This window comes from Lactuca serriola, chromosome 9 (genome assembly GCF_051521515.1).
Source record: "Lactuca serriola cultivar US96UC23 chromosome 9, Lser_US96UC23_V15, whole genome shotgun sequence".
In the NCBI taxonomy this organism is placed as follows: Eukaryota; Viridiplantae; Streptophyta; class Magnoliopsida; order Asterales; family Asteraceae; genus Lactuca; species Lactuca serriola.
The window spans coordinates 49,887,980-49,908,702 of NC_136416.1; the positions used below are offsets into that span (position 1 = coordinate 49,887,980).

Below are 20,723 nucleotides of genomic sequence, written 5' to 3' on the forward strand. Positions count from 1 at the left end.
ATAATAAATTCAGACAAAAAAATTATATCACATTAAGATAACTGAAAAAAAAATTATGTTTAAATAGAAAAATCCCAAAAATAAATAAATAAACATTTATATATATTTCAATTTCAAGTGTCGATAATTACTCATCTACCATCTTGGCGGACTTCTTGTTAAATACTCTTGATATACAAACAACTGAAATTAATCAAAGCTCTTCTTGTATTTACGGGCAAAAAAGAAAGAATATTCCCCGATCTTTTATCAGTGAATCATAGCTTCCTATTCGTTACAGTCTTTTAATTAAGCATTACTTTCCAGGACTTTTAGTTGGAAGAAAGAACACGCTGAATTAATCGAGCAAGAGTTAGAATCGGAGAGATGATCTTGTTCTTGATTCCTTGCTCACTCCTTATCTTCTTCTTCTTCTTTAGCATAACAAGATCTTCGAAAAAGCTCCCACTTCCACCAGGTCCATATCCATGGCCAATCGTAGGCAACCTTTTCCAAATGGGAAAGAACGCTCATATCCGTCTCGCTGAGATGGCCCAAGTGCACGGACAACTCATGTCACTCCGTATTGGTCAACTAATTTTCGTAGTCGGATCATCACCTGCTGCGGCTTCGGAGATTCTAAAGAACCATGATAATGCGCTTTCTGGTCGAGAGGTAACAAGATCACTACAAGAGGAATCATCTTTCCACAATATGAATCTTGCTTTTACATCGGAAAGCGGTGATGACTGTAGGAAAATTCGGAACATCTACATATCAAACATTTTTTCAAGCAAAGCTATGGTATCTCGTGCACACATCAGAGAGACGAAAGTTATGGAGATGGTGAAGTACATACGTTCAAAAGGTGGTGAGAACATAAGTATTAAAGATGTCATGGTTGTTACTGCCACTAACATCATGAGCAATACAACATTATCCATGGATGTTATGGACTTCGAAGGCAATGGTATAGGTGCAGGGATTAAGGACACTGTAAGAAGACTTGCTTTGTTGCGTACACAGCCACAATTAGCAGACTTCTGTCCAATATTTGGTCGCTGGGATCTACAAGGCTGGAAGAAGAAGGTCATGCAGATTATAGAACACGAATTCGGAGATATTTGGAAGGATATCCTCGAAAGGAAAAGAAACGGAAGTCATATTTCCTCGGGTCAAAAAGACTTCACTGATATTTTAATTGAAAGAGGCTTTACACATCAACAAATCAATGCTTTGATGGAGGTTCTTCTTCTCTTTCTCTCTTAAATATTGAAGTTAAAACTAATTCTTTAACTTTTCTTTTGCTTAATTCTCAGGAGTTATTTTCGGCTGGAACAGATTCTATAGTTTCTACCACCGAGTGGTTTGTTGCGGAGCTTCTCAGAAACCAAGAAGTAATGCAAAAGGCTAGGGATGAAGTCCTGAGAACGATTGATAGAAATGTAGTCAAAGAGTCAGATTTGGTTCATCTACCCTTTCTTGAAGCATGCTTCAAGGAAACATTAAGATTACACCCCCCAGCACCACTTCTTCTACCTCATAGAGCTATCGAAACATGTGAGGTGATGGGATACACTATTCCAAAAGATAGTCAAATATTGGTTAATGTCTGGGCAATAAGTCGTGATCCCAAGATCTGGGAGGACCCTTTGAGCTTCAAACCTAAAAGATTTATGGGATCGGAGTTGAGTTCCAAAGGTAAAGAGTTCGAATACCTTCCATTTGGTGCAGGGAGAAGAATGTGCCCTGGAGAACCATTGGCTTCCAAGACAATACTCCTAACAGTCGCCTCTTTGATTTTAAACTTTGACTGGTTGCTTGTCAACAACATGAATCCCGAAGACATTAACATGGACGAGGTTTTGGATTTACCAATGCAAAAGAAAGAACCATTACATGTAAATCTCAAGCTCCGTCAGTAGTTCAAGACTTGTTAATAGTCATATACTCATATGCATGTAATTCCAAGGCCTTTGTGTTTGTGTTTGGTGATTAATAATTAAGATGTGGTGCGACTACATCTTAAAATGGTTCGTATGAATGCATGTTATGTTATCAAAATTATTATTATCATGTGTTATTTTACATATTTATATTTTATATAGCAACGTAAGAAAGTATTTCATGTTAGGATTGTAAACACATTCGGCTTATAAATGAGGAAATTATATTAGTTTTAATTTATACTTATCATCATATCTTGTACATATTTAAGATTCGATTATTATGGATCTCATATTGTAATCCTCTATTATATATATGGTACTCAAATCCTACGGGATCATTAACCCAAATACACTTTTCGACTTGGTATCAGAGCCTCAACTCTAGGGTTCCGATTTTCTTCCCCTCGTCGACCCAACCCTTGATCACCTCCTCCGATCAGGTTGTCTTTCAATGGCTACTGAAGCTACGTTTATCAATTCATCCAAGATCGCTACTGCTGTAACGTGCAAACTTAGTCGCACGAACTATCTTCTCTGGAAGGCGCAGGTTGTTCCAATTCTGCGTGGAGTAAAATTGTTTGGCTATCTCGATGGGTCCAGAGCTACGCCACCAACCAAAATCACCGTTGGCACAGGTGATGCTACCAAACAGGAAGACAATCCCGCATATGAAGTGTGGACTACTCAAGATCAAGCCATCCTTGGGGGCTTGTTATCTTCAATGACCGAAGATGTTCTTTCACAACTAACCAGATGTGCAGATACCTCAAATCAGCTATGGACCGCCTTGCAAACTATGTTTTCTGCACAACATAGAGGTAATTCTATTCAAATCAAAACTCAATTATCAAACACAAAAAAAGGAGACTTGTCTGCCTCTGAATATTATCAAAAGATGACTGCTTTGGCAGATACTATGGCCAATATTGGGTACCCAATGACAGATGAAGAAGTGATTGGTTATATCCTAGCGGGGTTAGGACCTGGACATGGCGATTTGTTCACCGCCATAACCGTACTTAGCAATCAGCAGGAGGTAAAGTTATCTGAGTTTTATTCGTATCTTGTTGCACATGAAGCTCAAAGCATTGCTATGAATGGTCCTGCCGATTTCATGTCCTCTGCCAATATTGTCACTAAACAGGAAACTTCCAATAATCATAAAAGTCAAAATAGCAATACCTATAACAACTCGAACAACAGCAATTCTCGGTCAAATTATCGAAACACTGGAAACCGTGGCAGGGGGCGTGGCCGAGGCAGATACAGTGGGGGTCCAAGGTGCCAAGTGTGTGGCATACCCGGACACATTGCCCTGAACTGCCGTAATCGATTCAATCATGCATACCAGAATGAGGACTATTGAAGTAGTAATAGTGCAACATATGGACACTACAAAGGATACAATGGCTACTACAACAATGACCCAAATTGATACCTTCACACAGGTGCCACCGATCATCTCACAAGTGACCTAGACCGGTTGTCTATACCCGAAAGATATCATGGTAAAGACCAAGTCCAAGTCGCCAATGACACAGGTTTGCATATCTCTCATGTTGGTCACTCTAAAATTCACAGTCTAGGTCGACCTCTTGTTCTTAAAAATGTCCTTCGTGTCCCACATATTAACAAAAATTTGCTTTCGGCCGATAAACTTGTCAATGACAATAATGTGTTTATTGAACTTTTCCCAATGTTTTCTTTGTTAAGGACATAATCACGAAGAAAATCCTCCTAATCGGTAAAAGCAAAAGAGATCTCTATCCGGTGCCAATTCGCCACTCTTCACACTATGTCGGGTCTAGCACTAAAGTTTCGTTTTCTTAGTGGCACCAACGTCTCGGTCATCCTCATTCAGAAGTTGTCAAGTCTATTTTGAAGTCCAATAATTTAGATGTTTCTTTTAATGAGTCTTTAGTTTGTGATGCATGTCAATGTGCTAAGAGTCATCAATTGTCGTATAAAAACTTTGTTCATGTCACCACCTCTCCACTTGAGCTTATTCACACGGATGTTTGGGGGCCGGCTTAAGTGTCAAGTGGTGGTTTTAAATATTATGTTAGTTTTCTGGATGATTACAGTCGTTACACTTGGATTTATCTCATTAAACACAAATATGATGTTGAACAAGTATTTTACAATTTCCAAACTCATCTTGAACGTCTCCCTAACACCAAAATTCGTGCAGTCCAATCTGATTGGGGAGGTGAGTACCATAAACTGCATAAATATTTTCAAACTTGTGGTATTGCTCATCGTGTGTCATGTCCACATACGTCACAACAAAATGGCATAGCTGAACGTAAACATCGTCATATAGTTGAAACTGGCCTAGCTCTTTTAGCTCATTCTTCTCTACCTCTTCGTTTTTGGGATGAAGCATTTTTGACAGCATGTTATTTAATAAATCGAATGCCCAGTCGTATTATTAAAAATTCCACCCCCATCACACGTCTTTTGAATGTTCTCCCTGATTATTCCTTCTTACGTAATTTTGATGTGCATGTTAGCCGAGTCTCCGCAAGTATAATGCTTATAAACTTGCTTTTCGTTCCACTCTATGTGTTTTTGTTGGGTACAGTTCTATGCATAAAGGGTACAAGTGCCTTGACAAACAAACAGGTCGTGTTTATATTTCCCGTGACGTACTGTTTGACGAGTCTCGTTTTACATTTTCCACATCAGATGTTTCGTCCTCACCCTCCTCTAATGCTCGTGGTGCTTCTTATCCACAATCTGAACCTAGTACTGTGAATGATCACATGAATAGATATGACCTATCACTTTTACTTGATAATTTGTCTCATGTAGCTGCAGCTCCTGTACATACTGGTTCGACTTTCACTAGCAGCTCATCTGCCATTCCGAGGATATCTCCACCATTGCCTGCGCTTACTGCCACACCACCTACGGTTCCTACTGTGGCCTCGGATCCACTGGTCATTCTCAACAAACCAGAACCAGCATCTCCGGCTCCTGCTCCGGCTTCACCTGCTCCAGCTCCTATTTCTACTGTGCCCCTTCATCATTCACCACCCCTACAACGCGTTACTCGCACACAAACAGGTTCTGTGCAACCAAAACAGTTTACAGATGGTACTAAACTCTACAATCCTTATCGTCGGGCTTTCTTTGCTGCTCCTACTTCTCACAAAGCTGCTCTTTCTGACCATAAGTGGCGTTATGCTATGGATGCCGAGTTTGATGCTCTCCATAAAAATCATACTTGGGACTTGGTACCATCACCTCCGGGTGTTAATATAGTTGGCTGCAAATGGATTTTTAAAACAAAACTACATCCAGATGGTTCACTTGACAAACATAAAGCACGGTTGGTTGCTCAGGGGTTTACTCAACAATATGGCATTGACTACCATGACACGTTTAGCCCGGTTGTCAAACTTGCTACAGTCCCGTTGGTCTTATCTCTTGTTGTTTCTAAAGGATGGCTTCTTCGTCAAATTGATGTTAACAATGCTTTCCTCCATGGTCTTTTAAACGAAGATGTATAGATGAAACAACCTCCCAGGTTTGAAGATGTTCGTCATCCGCATCATGTATGTAAGTTATGCAAAGCTATCTATGGTTTGAAGCAGTCGCCACGTGCATGGTTTTCTCGACTGAGTGATAAATTACATCAACTTGGTTTTCGTTCCTCCAAAGCTGACACTTCCTTATTTGTTTTCTCTCAAGGTTGTCATACTATTTACATGTTGGTGTATGTCGATGATATTGTTATTGCCAGGTCTTCTCCTACAATTATTGATGGTCTTGTTCGTACTCTGTCATCCTCCTTTCCCATCAAAGATCTTGGTCGGCTTAGCTACGTCTTAGGCATTGAAGTCACTCCCAATTCATGGGGTATAACCTTATTACAGCACAAGTATGCATCTGATTTGTTACACAGGTCTCATATGGAGAATTGCAATAGTGTCTCAACGCCTATGTCGGTCACTGATAAACTAACAAGAGATTCTGGAATGTTACTTAATGAAGATGATGCATTCAAATATCATAGTATTGTAGGAGGTTTACAATATCTTACTCTAACAAGACCGGATATTTCATTTGCGGTGAATAAGGTTTGTCAATATATCTAGAAACCAACTGATGTACATTGGGAGGCAGTCAAAAGAATTCTTAGATATATCAAAGGCACGATAAACACCGGACTATACATCAAGAAGTCCAACTCCACACTTCTAAGCGTATTTACAGATGCTGATTGGGCAGGTTGCTTAGACTATCGCAGGTCCACCGGAGGTTACGCAATATTTATGGGTCCAAACCTGATTTCATGGAGTTCACGCAAGCAACCTACTGTGTCAAGATCAAGTACCGAAGCTGAGTATAAAGCATTAGAAAATGGGACAGCCGAAGTGATATGGATTCAGTCTATATTAAAAGAACTTAATGTCAGTCAACCAAGGCCACCGGTGTTGTGGTGTGACAACTTAGGAGCTACCTACCTAACTACAAATCCAGTTTTTCATGCACGAACCAAACATGTTGAAGTTGATTTCCATTTTGTACGGGAGAAGGTAGCAATGGGAGCATTGGATGTCCGTTTTATTGCATCTGGAGATCAATTAGCATATGGTTTTACAAAACCAATTACACGTGCTATGCTGGAACGAATGAAGCGCAATCTTAACCTCGTTGCGGTCAAGATTGAGGGGGAATGTAAACAGAAGGATAATTTGGCTTATAAATGAGGAAATTATATTAGTTTTAATTTATACTTATCATCATATTTTGTACATATTTAAGATCTGATTATTATGGATCTCATATTGTAATCCTCTGTTATATATATATATATATATATATATATATATATATATATATATATATATATATATATATATATGATACTCAAATCCTACGGGATCATTAAGCCAAATACACTTTTCGACTAGGATTTTCACAAAAGATATAATTTTGGGACTTATAGTCTTACACAACAAAAATAAGTTATTGTCATCAAAACCCTACAAACTTATGCTATCATCTTAATTTGGTCACCAAACTATTTTTTGTGTATTCTAGAATCTAAGCCATTAAATTATGAAATTCTATGTCAAAAAAACCATTTTACAAAAGTTTAAGGGGTCATCTAGTAAAGTGTAGCTGACGTGCACTTTGACCAAGCTGATGTAGGTTTTACCAGAAGTTTGTAGATGAAACTCTACTCAACATCGCCTCCATCGCCTTCATTCCATATCCAACCTCCCACCCTCTTCCTCCAACCTATCTGCCACCTCCTACCACCACCACCACCACCACCATTCATCTAACTCCAACCCACACTCTACTTCTCACCGCCACCAAAACAAAATCAATTAATTACATGAGTTACAAATCTGAAAGCACAAATTTGTGTAGCCATACAAGATCAAAATCAAATACCAAAATCGCAAATAAAAGAACAAATACAATATCAGGTGAATATATAAAGATATCGATCGCAAATCAAAATCAAAATCACATTCACTTCCAAATTCATATTTTGCCAAATAAAAATCAAGATCACAAATCAAATTCATATACATTGAACCTTCAAGACTGATAACTATATAAAGTCTCCCTCCTCACTCATCATATGCACATCATCTTCATCATCAATTCCATTTGTATCTCTCGTTACCATTACCATCTCTCCTTCGAACCAAAGCAGAAAAATGATCTCATACCTCAAAAAGATACTTGGAGAAACTAAGTAAGCTAGAAATTGACACCAACCAAGAAATCAGAAGTTGAAAACCCAAAATAATGTCACCTGAGATTTTTGCCCTAAATCGAACACATATCATATATTTCTTGCACATAAATCAAAAGATGAAAAGAATATATTTTCATGCTCTAAGTCGAAACCTAGATCTTCAATACAACACATGTAGTTGACTTTGGACTAGGAGGGGATAACAAGATCAAGAAAACTAGGAATTGCTACGGACTATCTACAAAATAGCTACGGCTTTTTCCATAGATATAATACCTATGGAGTAGCTATGGAATACCTACATGTTACTCACTAGAGTCAAGTTTGACTATTTTCCTACAGAATAGTGACGGAAATACATACCTGCTGATTTCGTACGAATTACCGATGGAGCCCACTTTCAAATTACTTATTGATTTTCCGTAGGTAATTACTTTTAATTTTAAAAAAAAAACAGCAAAAGTTTATTAAAAAAATCCATTTGTTTATGTCCAAATTATTGAAAAACCCCATTACATTAAACTTATAACAACCACAAAACAAATAACATTATAATAAAACTAATAAACCTAAAAAATATCAAATACAAATACATATTACTAATGAACATTGTCTAATAATACATTAAATGTGTCTAATAATACATATTAAAAGTGTCAACTACAAAAGTTTAACTAAGTGCTTACAAACATAAAACTGAGAATTATTTTGTGGATTACTTGGCAAATTAGCGGGTAAGTTGAATCGATAAAGGCTCACAAGTGTTCTTCAATTTGAGTTTTGAATCATATTCTTCCTGTTACAACACACGATAATCAATGATCACAAAAAAAAATACAAATATAGCAATGTACTTTCATTTACTTTTTTAATATAGCCTTAATTAGGAATACTTTCGAAAGTACAACGTTATAAGTAAGACAAAATGAAAGTAAGATGTTATAATAAACATGTATATCTTGCATTTAACTAGCTCAAAAATAAACACGTTTCCTTCTAATAATCAACTCCTTCATCATGTTGTTGAATCACTACAATAATTGACTCATTCATCGTTTTGTCATCACAAGAAGTTGGCTACCAATATAATGATCCATAATCCATAATAAAGATAGAAATTAAAGCAAATATATGCAGGCACCAAGATTTAATCATTTAAAAACCACTCACCACTCCAATATGCAATTAATGGCTACCAAAATCTTTGAAAGATGCTACATCTAGCTCCCAAAAATAACATATTTGTGTCAATTATTTATTAGTAGTAAAATAAAAGGAAAGTGTGTTTAAGGAAATATGAACTTACAATACAATACATGGTCAATTAATTGTTCAAATCATATCCTCAAAATTCATCCCCAACTCCAAATCAGCCACCATTACACCCAAATTTTCAATTATCAAAAATTAAAAAACCAAAACTGAAGTGAAACTCGTAAAATAATGGCAAAATCAATGCAATCTGATAAAAATTGGAAGAAAAACTAAAGGAAATATGGAAAAAAAATTGTCTTTTTCACCTGCAAATCGATCTTGGAGAGTTACAATGGTGGTCTATTTGCTTCACCAGCAAATCGAGCCCGATGGGTGGAAATGGTGGTCCGTCAAGAGAGAGAGGGGGAGGAAGATACATTCCAGATTTCAGCCTGCAAAGCAAATCTGATAGATAAATACCGATAAGGTCTTACAAGCTGTAAAAAGGAAGGCAATTCTTAGAGAAACTATGAATGGTCTTGTAGTGTTTGTAATCATGGAAGAATTATGATCAACAACATTATCTTTTGAACATTTCACAAGACAAGACCTAAAAGAGGCTATTATTCATTTACCTTGGATATTGGGTGTGCCATGAAGCCTAGTAGAGCTTAAATCTAGCTCCTCTAGGTCAGTAAGAAGTGATAATTCTGTCATACGAAAGAAAAACACACACACACATACATATATATATATATATATATATATATATATATATATAAGGTATTATGATAAACAACATTATCTTATGTTCATTAGTGTTTCTACATCATTATAAGTAGGTAGCCTTATTTAGAGTGTAATATCGGTCCAATAAATATGCCAATTCTCTTTGAGAAATTGTACACTAGGCATAGATACTAGGGTTTACCTTAGTTGGAGAAGAAATCGAACAAAAGAGGTGACTGAGAAAGGATGAACGTGCCTAGATCAAAACAAAACCTAAATCGAAATGAATCCAAAACCAAAATAAACCCTAAATCAAAACAAAGCTAAATCGAAATGAATATTAACCCAAAATGAAAACATAAGTGGAATTAAACCAAAAAGAAACTTACTTGAAACGGTGATGACGATGGTGATGGCAAGCAGATGACGGCGACGACAAGCAGATGACAACGACGACGAATCAATGATGACGATAAAAGGAAAAAAGGAACTCCGATGGCGGTGGAAAGAAGTAAATTTGGCAAGCAGATGACACTGAACTCGATGTGAACCATTGCAGCTGCTGCAAACAGAAGTAACTCTGGCGGAGTAAGCTTCAACAGTTGGAAAATGAAGAATAGAGGATCGAAGGAGAGGGTGTGAGTGGAAGGATCGAGTAGGAAACTGAACGAGAAAGAGGGAAAACGAATGAAGAAAGGAGATAGAGGGAAGCGGGAAAGAGGGAAAATGAATGAAGAAAGGAGATAGAGGGAAGCGAGATTAAAAAAATTCATCTACGGAGCCCGCTAAAATGGAGGCGGACGTTTTTCATGTGAAAAACAAAACCCTAAACTATAGATGGCCAAAAAATGAATAAACGGGGGGTATAGTAAAAATCGAACTCACGCCAACTCCAGGGATAAACAACAACACTACCAACTAGCTGGGAATGCCACATCCATGCCATCTTTGTCTACTATTAATTTTGACCACTTCCATTTTCTTTTTTGTGATATTAAAATGATACAAATTGGCTCATGCATTTATACATGTGGTTCGAAGAGAAGATAAGATGATAAATGAGGTTAATTTTGTTAATGATTTATTAAATCTAGAATAAAGAATTAATAATACGCACATTAGTCATGAAATCTAGTTTCCTACACATTTTATTCAATTAATGAAACAAAACGGACACTACTAGAAAATATATAGGTGGTTTTCCTATGGAAAATAGCTACGGAAAATTTTCGTAGTTAATTAGCTACGAAATGGCTACGGATCAGCTATAGAATGGGACGCCCTAATTTAATAACGGAATAGCTACGAAATAGTTACGGAATAGCTACGAATGCTAATCCGTAGCAATTATATAGCTAGTTAGCTACATAATGGCTACGGAATAGCTACGGATACAAATTCGTAGCTATTCTGTCGCGAAATAGCTACAGGCTAGCGACAGAAGAAAATAGCTACAAAATAACTACGAAATAGCGACGGAATTATAATTTATATTATTATTATGATTACTCCCATTATTATTATTTTTCATTATTCGACTCTTAATTTTTTTTGGATCATTTTTGTTACATATTTAAGACACGAACAATTAAAAAGCATACTAATAATACTATTAATAATAATATTTATAAACATCATAATAATATATAATAATTATAACAAGTGTATTTAGCGCACAAACAAATGATTAAACAAAAAAAACTATGTTTAACACATCAATAAGGTGAAATAATCTATGTTTAATTTATAAATAATGAAAAATGATTATAATAAAGGGAAATATGTATATTTGTATATGTATTTATGTATGTATGTATACATGTATGTATGTATGTATGTATGTGTATGTGTGTGAATGTGGGTGCATATGTAAATGTATCTGTATATGTGTATGTGTGTATGTATATGTATGTGTATGTGTGTATTTGAATGTGTATGTGTATGTTTATGTGTATGTGTATGTGTATGTGTATGCATGTGTATGTATTTGAATATGTATGTAAGTACATATGTGTATGTGTGTGTATTTGAATGTGTATGTGTATGTTTATGTTTATGTTTATCTATGTGTGTATGTGTCTACATGTGTGCATATCAAAAATCACAAATATTAATAAGTATTACAATATTAAACCATTAAATGAGTAAGAGATCTCGAAGGTGCACACGACTTTATGACCGATGTTAATAGGTATAAGTTGGTGAAAATATAGATAATCATGTACATGATTATCTATATTTTCACCAACTTATAGCTATTAATATCATTCATAAAGTCGTGTACACATTTGGGATCAAGTACACGTTTCACAGTTTAACAATGTAATGACTATACTTTTCACCAACTTGTGATGGGTTTATGTTTGTATATGTATATTTATATACATGAATGAGTTGTGGTATATATGTACGTGTATATGTGTATGTATACGTGTTTGTGAGTATTTATATGTGAATATAGATCATAAGCATTATAGTTTTAAACCATTAAACGGGTAATGGATCCTGTATGTACTATTTATTTCCATAGCTATTTAGTTCGTAACTATTTTGTAGCTATCCATTTCCGTAGTTATTTTGTAGCAAATTCGTAACTATTTATTTCCATAGCTATCGTAGCTACGGAAAATTTCGTAGCTATTGCGTAGCGATTCAATAGCTATAATTTAGCCACGGACCATTAGGCTACAGACATTTTTCCGTAGCGATTCCATAGCTATCCACTTATAGCTACAGAATAGCTACAGATTGTGTTGTAGCTATTGAATCAGTTTTCTAGTAGTGGGATAAGATTTTGAGATACTAACCTAAAAAAAACTAAAAGAAATTTTAAGACACAATTATATTTAACTATTTATTTTTAGTATGGCAAAGAGTTTAAAATGAATTATGTAAAGTGATATCAAAAATATCTTTTACCAACCGAAATATTAGAACTATGCCTTTTTATATTAATTGTGTGTTTGGGTGACAACGAAATTTATATTTTGTTTATTTAAATAAAGCTTGATTTTCAATTTTGTAGTACAAAATAATGATTCAATTTAACTTAAATTTGATAACAGGTAACACGCTAATTGGATAAGGTTATATCGGGTAAATCTTGTTTAAAAAATGGATTTCATAAAAAAATGGTAATAGTTTCATATACTTCTTGTATAAAACAAATTTTTATTTTCAAAAATAAAGATATATATATATATATATATATATATATATATATATATATATATATATATATATATATATATATAGGGCTAGGTTATTTTATTTCTTACATTTATTGTGTGTTAGAATGCATCAATAGGAATTTAGTAAATTAAATAATTATTTAATTAAATAAATATAGGTATTAAATGATTTTCATAATTATATGTATATTAAATGATATCCATAATGATAATTCTCTTTTTATGGAAATTAATTAAATCCGTCACTACAAGAAAATTTTGATTTAGCTACGAAAAAATTCCGTAGCTAAAAGCTAAAATTTCATAGCTAAACCTGAATAGCTACAGAAGTTGCTACGGAATTTGTCAATGAGATTTCGTAGGTATATTTCTTGTAGCAAACTGTTTAGCTACAGAATTATAGTTCCGTAGCAGTTTTGCTATGACATTTATTCCGTAGCAATTTAACTATAACACACTTCCATAACAATTCCGTAACAATAGGGTGCGTAGAAAATTCCATAGCTATTACTTGTTCCGTAACAAATTTCGTAGCCGTTTGTTTTGTAGCAAATTCCGTAACCATTTGTTTCGTAACAAATTCCGTAGCCATTTGTTCCATAGCGAATTCCGTAGCCATTTGTTCCGTAACAAATTTCGTAGTCATTTGTTCCGTAGCAAATTCCGTAACCATTTGTTTCGTAGCAAATTCCGTAACCATTTGTTCCATAGCAAAAATAGGTTCCAACACAAATTCATAACGATAAAAATATTCAACAAAATCCAATTTCCATTTATAATATTCGTTGAAATATAAATAAATGCAATAAATTTAATTTTAATAGTTACATAGATTTTTATAGATATATTACATAATTGAAAATCCTTTTACATGGTTCCCTAATTATCAAAACTGAATATTCGTTACAAATATCGTTACAATTATTGTCACACAGTTCATATTAGAACCAACATAAACACATAAACAACCATAGATGATCAAGAAAAATGGCAAAACCTACAAAATCAAATTTATAAACAACTTAATTAACATTCAAATCTCTTGTATGAAATCTCATTATATCTCTAGTTTTTTATTAGTTTTTGACCGACTAGAGATTTAAAATCTGAAATTAACAAAAAAAATAGAAAAAGAAAACAATTCAACTCTTCTAATTGATACATTATTACCATATACATAAGAAACATAATGATAACTAATTTAATTGTTTTTAAGTATTTATTGCATTAACATAAGACTATTATAATTTTAGTATATAATTTCATCTTTCTTTTTGTGATGTAATCAATAATGATACAATGTACAGGGGAAATTCTTGTAGTTTAGTCTTTTTGTGCTAGAATAGTAGAATGAGTCGTGCATAGAAGTTGCTATACTTTATTTTAAGAAAAATTGGATACCACTAAGTATTCTTCAAAAAAAATTAAGATTCTAACTGAAAATATATAAATGTTTCCTTCATTATTAAACTAACAATATATAAATGTTTATTTTGCAATTATGAATTACTCAAAAGAAAATTTTAAGTTTTTCTTTTATTGGGGATATCATTTCATTTTGACCCATAATGACAATCAACTTTCATTCTTATATTGGCAACATACTTTAATTTTTAACCAATCATAGCATCTTACTTTCACTTTAACCTATAATAGCAGCCTACTTTCCTTTTTAACCCATCATAGCATCTTACTTTCATTTTAAACATGTAAACTTACACAAAGTAGATTGCTATTATTTGTAATATATATATATATATATATATATATATATATATATATATATATATATATATATATATATATATTAACACAACTTTCCTTTATGACAATAATAGCAATGCACACACAAACATCTACAGTCCAATACACACATAAAAGTAGCTAAAAGATAAAATCAGTTCATCTTTCCTATGTTTTGAAACCTATTATGGAATTCTTGGGTTGTATCAGATGAGAAAAAAAAATGAAATTGCACTCTTTTATTAGCCCATATGAACTATTTCAGATGTCCGTACTATTTATTTTAAAAAACAAATGGATTCATTTTTAACAACGGAAAATTTTCTTTTAAAAAGGTCATAATTTCATAACATGTTATCATTGCCTCCAAACAGTTTCAAAATTTAAATTTCAAACATTTCATTAATCTTTAAAATCTAAAACCAAAATTAAAGAAATTATAAACCCTAAACTTATAAAGTCGTATCCTCTGATGCGTTGTTATCGGACCAAACAATTTTTGAAGTCTTCATTTCTTCTCTCCTCTCCTAGTGTTGATTACAGGTACACATTCTTTGACATAATGCACATCAAAACATACCTGAATCGTAAATTAAAAAAAAAAAATCAGATTATAAAAAAGGACAGGTGTTAAATATGGAAGAGGAATGAGGTTAACTCACACATAGCGAGATAGTACAATTTTCTCAATCTTACATCTATCTTTGAGTAGTCACGTAGAAGCTTTGTATTTATAATAGCAAGCAAGTTGTTTACACAAATATCGCAACGGATTCCAATAGTAAGATCCATAAGCCTCACTATGGGAACCTGGCTCGAGTCAGTGCCTATAGAAATAAGGGCAAAATGGTCATTTGAGATTTTGAGAACTGAGAACTGATTATGTTTTGCATAATTTTAGGATTCATGTTTAAGATAATGAGATGATTGGATTTGTTTTGAAAACAAAACCTAAAAAGACCAATTTACCCTTCAAGAGAATTACATGAACATTCCCAAGATTATCAGATTTCAAAATATCTAGAAGCTTCAACAAAATCTCTGCTTTGTCAATATTTGCATTTCCCTTTGCAAGACAAACATCAATGTTACTTTTACGAAATCCAAATGAATGGGCACATGATCCATAAGGAAATAATCGAGCTTCAGGTCATTATTTTGTAACATGTTTATCCAATAATGCCATGAGTTGCTTCTGTTTTTCTTTCTCTTCTTCCGGTGGAATCAGTGACACATTAATTGCAAGAAAATATGCATTTAGCCTTTGTATATCTCCCATACATTATGTACGGCTTCTATAGTTCCTCATTCTTTGGTTAAGTATCCACTCTCCCCTTTTATCTGATCTGTAATCCTGAATTCATATCACAAGAGTTGAAAATAAAGCTAAAGATAAGAAGTGAGATTATTAAGTTAATGGAAGCTCATTTCAATGCATATAAATGGCTGTTACGTTTTAATTTGATGAGTATTGTGAAATTTTATTTTGGAATGTAAGGGTAAAAGAGTTATTTAGTATGATTCAAAATCAGACCAAGTTCTGCTTCAATCTAGTAAAAAAAAAAGCAAACCAACAATTTCTCAATACAAAATTAAAACGATAAACCAAGACCCCTGAAGAAAAAAAAAACTTGGACGAAACTATCATGTACCAATAACACATTGTAGTTGTTACATCTATATCTAACCTTTAAGGACCAGGTGACACCATGTTGTCTTCATTGATTACATGCAAGAATCGAATAGGGATGGATGAGCCTCCATCTTCTTCATTGCTTCAACAACCATTCTTTCTACACATATGGTTCTTAGGTTTCTATAATCACAATGCATTTATAATCTTTATCAAAACAAAAATAAGTGTTAAACACATAGATTTCATCCTCTTTTCCATAAAATCAAAGTTATTTATGATCAATGTTACCTGTTGCACATCTCACCAACAGTAAGTTTAATGATCCCTTTTGCTAGCTTTGAGTATATACCTAAGATCACTATCAGTGGCAATCATCATTAATCACTAGAAGACAATCACATCCGTTATTTCTTAGCTCCACCAATTATTCCATTATTAGGTCTCCTTCACCACATATTGGAAGTTCATCTTGCTTCTTCATAACATCCTTCACCTGCAACATGCAATCAAATCAACAGATCGCCAAATAGATTGGATGTAGGTTGAAGGAATATGTTATTACTGAACTTGCTACATAGTTTACCCTAAAATTGACATGAGACCTACTGTTGTTCGAGATTCCTAAAAAATCGGCACCCAACAACCACAACAGAACCCCCGACACAAAAGTAAATCAGAAGAGGCGATAGAATAAGACGAATGGAAAAACCACAAAGTAAACAACGACCAATTGAACTGAACTAAAGAATGTGTCGGCGACAGGTGGTGGTGGAGGCTGAGAAAGGGGAGGGGCTTGAGGTGCAAGAAAGGGGAGTGTCGGAGATCGCAACGGGCATCAAAGGCTTCCAAAGGAGAGAAGGAAGTCTCAATCGATGGATGTATGCATTCAAGTTGATTATCAGAGGAATCAGAAAGCAATGATGGATGGTGGCTCACCGACTTCTACTCCAATTTCTCCAAAAATGTTTAGATGGAACCAAAAAGAAAAAAGCGGTGGAAGCAGGTTGAGGGATTAGAAATAAACCAACAAACCTTAGAATATAGTGGAGGGACTAAAGGTATAACACCAGAAACAATTGGACTAGAAGTAACAATAGAAAATGTGTGGGGGAGTAAACGCATGAAACCACAAACAATTGGACGGAAACTGACTAAATGATTAAAAAAATGTGGCCAATCTCAAATAAATAGAAAAGTGACTTATCTAACTACAACCACAGTAACTACAACCACAGGAGGTGATATTCTGTAATAATATGTAAAGAATTTTATTAATCATAATTAAATTATAATTAAAAATCATAACACAATTAAAAACGGTAATTTATTTTTTGTTTTTGGTAAAATATTTTTTTTTGTATTTTACAACGGAAGTATATCCCGTAACTAATTGACTACGCGATATTCCGTAGCCACATAGCTACGGATTAAGATTCTGTAGCTATTTTGCAAATTCAAAGACAACTTAGATACACAAATAACAACAATTAACCTTTCCGTTACAAGTTCCGTTGTATATTAGCTACAAATTTTTATTGTGTAGCAAATTTTCGTCACAAAGTAGCTACGAATTTCTATTATGTAGCAAACTAGCTACATATTTTTATTTCGTAACCGATTTTGTAGCCAACTAACTACGAAAATGGATTATGTAACAAGTTTCGTAGCAAACTAGCTACAACCAACAACCACGTAGTATATTTCATAGTAAAATAGCTACAAATTTTGATTTTATAGCAACAATTCAAGATTTAGCTACGAAAATGCAACTCCCTAGCTATTTCCGTAGAAAAATAGCTACGGTCAACCATTTTGTAGCATATTCCATAGTATAATATCTACAGATTTTGATTACGTAGTAACTTTTTGTAGTTATTCCTAGTTTAGCTACGGAATGTAACTCTGTAGCCATTTTCGTAGCAAAATATCTACGAAAAGCCATTTTGTAGCACATTCCGTAATAGAATAGCTACGGATTTTAATTCCGTAGCAAGTTTTCGTAGCTATTTATGATTTTTCTTGTAGTGCGTCATTAATGTCAGCAACAACATTTTTTCAGAATGAGTTCGCATCTAGGTTTTTATATATGAATTAATATATTGTTTCAGCACTCACTCACTTAAAATACAATAAAGTTGCATGACATATGAAGAACGAGAGTGTATTCTATTAGAATACACTCTCATTCTGCTGGAATACACTCTCATTCTTCTATATATGAATTCATTCTGAATGAATATTATTGTCGACATTAATGACGAATTTAATTAGTTTCCATAAAAATGAGTTATAAGTATGGATAGCATTTAATATACATATAATTAATACTAAATTCGTATTGGTGCATTCTAGCACAAAATAGATGTGAGAAACATTTGAACCTACTTATATATATATACATATATATATATATATATATATATATATATATATATATATATATATATATATATATATATATATATATATATATATAGAGAGAGAGAGAGAGCTAGGTTTAAATGTTTCTAGCAACCATTGTGTGCATGAATACACCAATAGAAGTTTAGGAATAATTTAATCATTAAATAAATTAATAGGGGTAAATTAGTAAATCATGACTCTAAATTTATGGTAATTGAGATATATGGGGGATTTGATTTTAAAATCACCAAAATAAAAGGATGAAGCATGACCTGCCTTCATCTTCTGCTCCGCTTCTTCACAACCCAACCCTAAATCATGAAAGTCATCAGACACCACGACCACCATAGCCGCAATAAACTCTAAAATCACCATCTGATTATGAAGATTCTAAGTTCAAATGATTCTGAAGATTGGCTGCTAATCAGAATGAAGGAGATGATGAAGCATAAAATGATGAATAGGTTTCACAAGCGCAATTCCTCTTCAGCATCGTATGTTGATTTTAAATCAGACAAAGTAATGGAGCTCCTTTTAAGTTTTTAGTTCCCCTGATCTATGCTCATGTTCTTTCTCTCAGTAAGTTTATACAATTTATTCTCAATTTTTCTGGATAATTTAATTCAATTGTTTTTGGGTGTACTTATAGTTCGATTGTAATATTTCTGCATGGACTATGTTTTTTTCCAAATTCCAATTTTTTGTGTTATGATGAATGTGCCTATGTGTGTTATAACAATTGTAATTAATTACAGGTGTGGGTAAAAGTTGTCTTCTTTTGTGTTTTTTCTGATGGTTCTTTCATCACTACAATTGGGTGAGTTAATTTCTTAACTACTGTACTAAAAATTAATTTGTTATTTAAATATGTTAAAAAAAACTATTGATACAGTATTGATTTCAAGATAAGAACCGTTGAACTTGATGGCAAACAGATCAAACTCCAAATTTAGGACACAGCTGGTCAAGAACGATTTCGAACCATCACAACAGGTATAGATTTTTCTCATGCTTTTCAGATTATAATGCTATGTAATTGACACTTTTACCCCACTATACTCCAGCTTACTACAGGGGTGGGATTTTATTGGTGTATGATGTTACTGACGAATCATCTTTCAACAGTAAGTTTTTTTACCTTATAATGAATGACACATTGTTGACAAATCTCTTTATATCTCCATACATAAGAAACTGGATTCGCAACATTGAACAACATGCTTCAGACAATGTTAACAAGATTCTTGTTGGGAATAAAGTTGATATGGATGAAAGCAAAAGGGTATGCTAGTTTTTTCTATTTTTTACAAATTTACCTTTGAAAAAATCCAAAAATGATATGTCACGAACTCATGATCTTATTTTCTTGTCGGCTGTTCCAACTGCAAAGGGTCAAGCTCTTGCGGATGAATATGGCATTAAGTTTTTCGAAACTGTAAGTACACTTTTTTAATATCTTTGAATTATTTATTTGAAATGGTTAAAACACAATTCAGTAAGTTACATTTTGCTTCCTGAGTATTGCTGTTTTTTTTACACTATTATTCTGACATAATTCGATTTCAATCTCCTTATTTGTCAAGATAGAAAAAGTAAAAAACATTGCAAGATGGGAAAAATGGAATACATTCTGTTAGAATATGCTATCATTCTCTATTATTTAGTTTCTATTAAATAAGTAATGCTTGTATTCTGTCGGAATTTATTTGTATAAATGCATTCTGTTATAATGTCTTTGAGAATGTCTGTTAACAACAAGTACATTAGCTTCACCGGTAATACTAACGAATAATGCATCTTATTCTTTCAGAATGACTTGAAGAAGGAATTCAATATTGATCATACAAGATAAAGATTTTGGAATCGAGTTCAACAACAAGTATATTTCGCGAAGAATTACATTCTTACGATAATATATCACATTTTCATCATAGTTTGAATCAAGTGCATTATTTGGACCATTGATGAAGATCATGTGTATTTGCTTAATAATTGTATATTTAAGAATGTTATTTCTTAATATTTTTATTCATTTTTAATTATATTCTGTTAGAATATATATAACTATATTAAATTGTATAAGACTATTAGTTTGTAAGCATATGTATGATTTTGTATTCACGTTCGAATGTATATGAAGAATATATATTGAATTATTAAATCAGGTTAATTAT

The 20,723-nt window shown here is 33.3% G+C and overlaps 1 protein-coding gene and 2 pseudogenes across 1 annotated transcript; all 3 read left to right on the plus strand.

Moving 5' to 3' along the window:
- Nucleotides 1-269: 269 nt before the first annotated feature.
- Nucleotides 270-2,107, plus strand: LOC145074335 (putative (S)-N-methylcoclaurine 3'-hydroxylase isozyme 2). Its single transcript, XM_079020734.1, has 2 exons — nt 270-1,224; nt 1,299-2,107. Exons 1-2 carry the CDS (start codon nt 367-369, stop codon nt 1,902-1,904), a joined length of 1,464 nt encoding a protein of 487 aa, XP_078876860.1. The 5' UTR covers nt 270-366; the 3' UTR covers nt 1,905-2,107.
- A 272-nt stretch (nt 2,108-2,379) lies between these two features.
- On the plus strand, nt 2,380-6,646 carry LOC145075677 (uncharacterized; annotated as a pseudogene).
- A 12,284-nt stretch (nt 6,647-18,930) lies between these two features.
- On the plus strand, nt 18,931-20,186 carry LOC145075679 (ras-related protein RAB1BV-like; annotated as a pseudogene).
- The last annotated feature ends 537 nt before the right edge of the window (nt 20,187-20,723 follow it).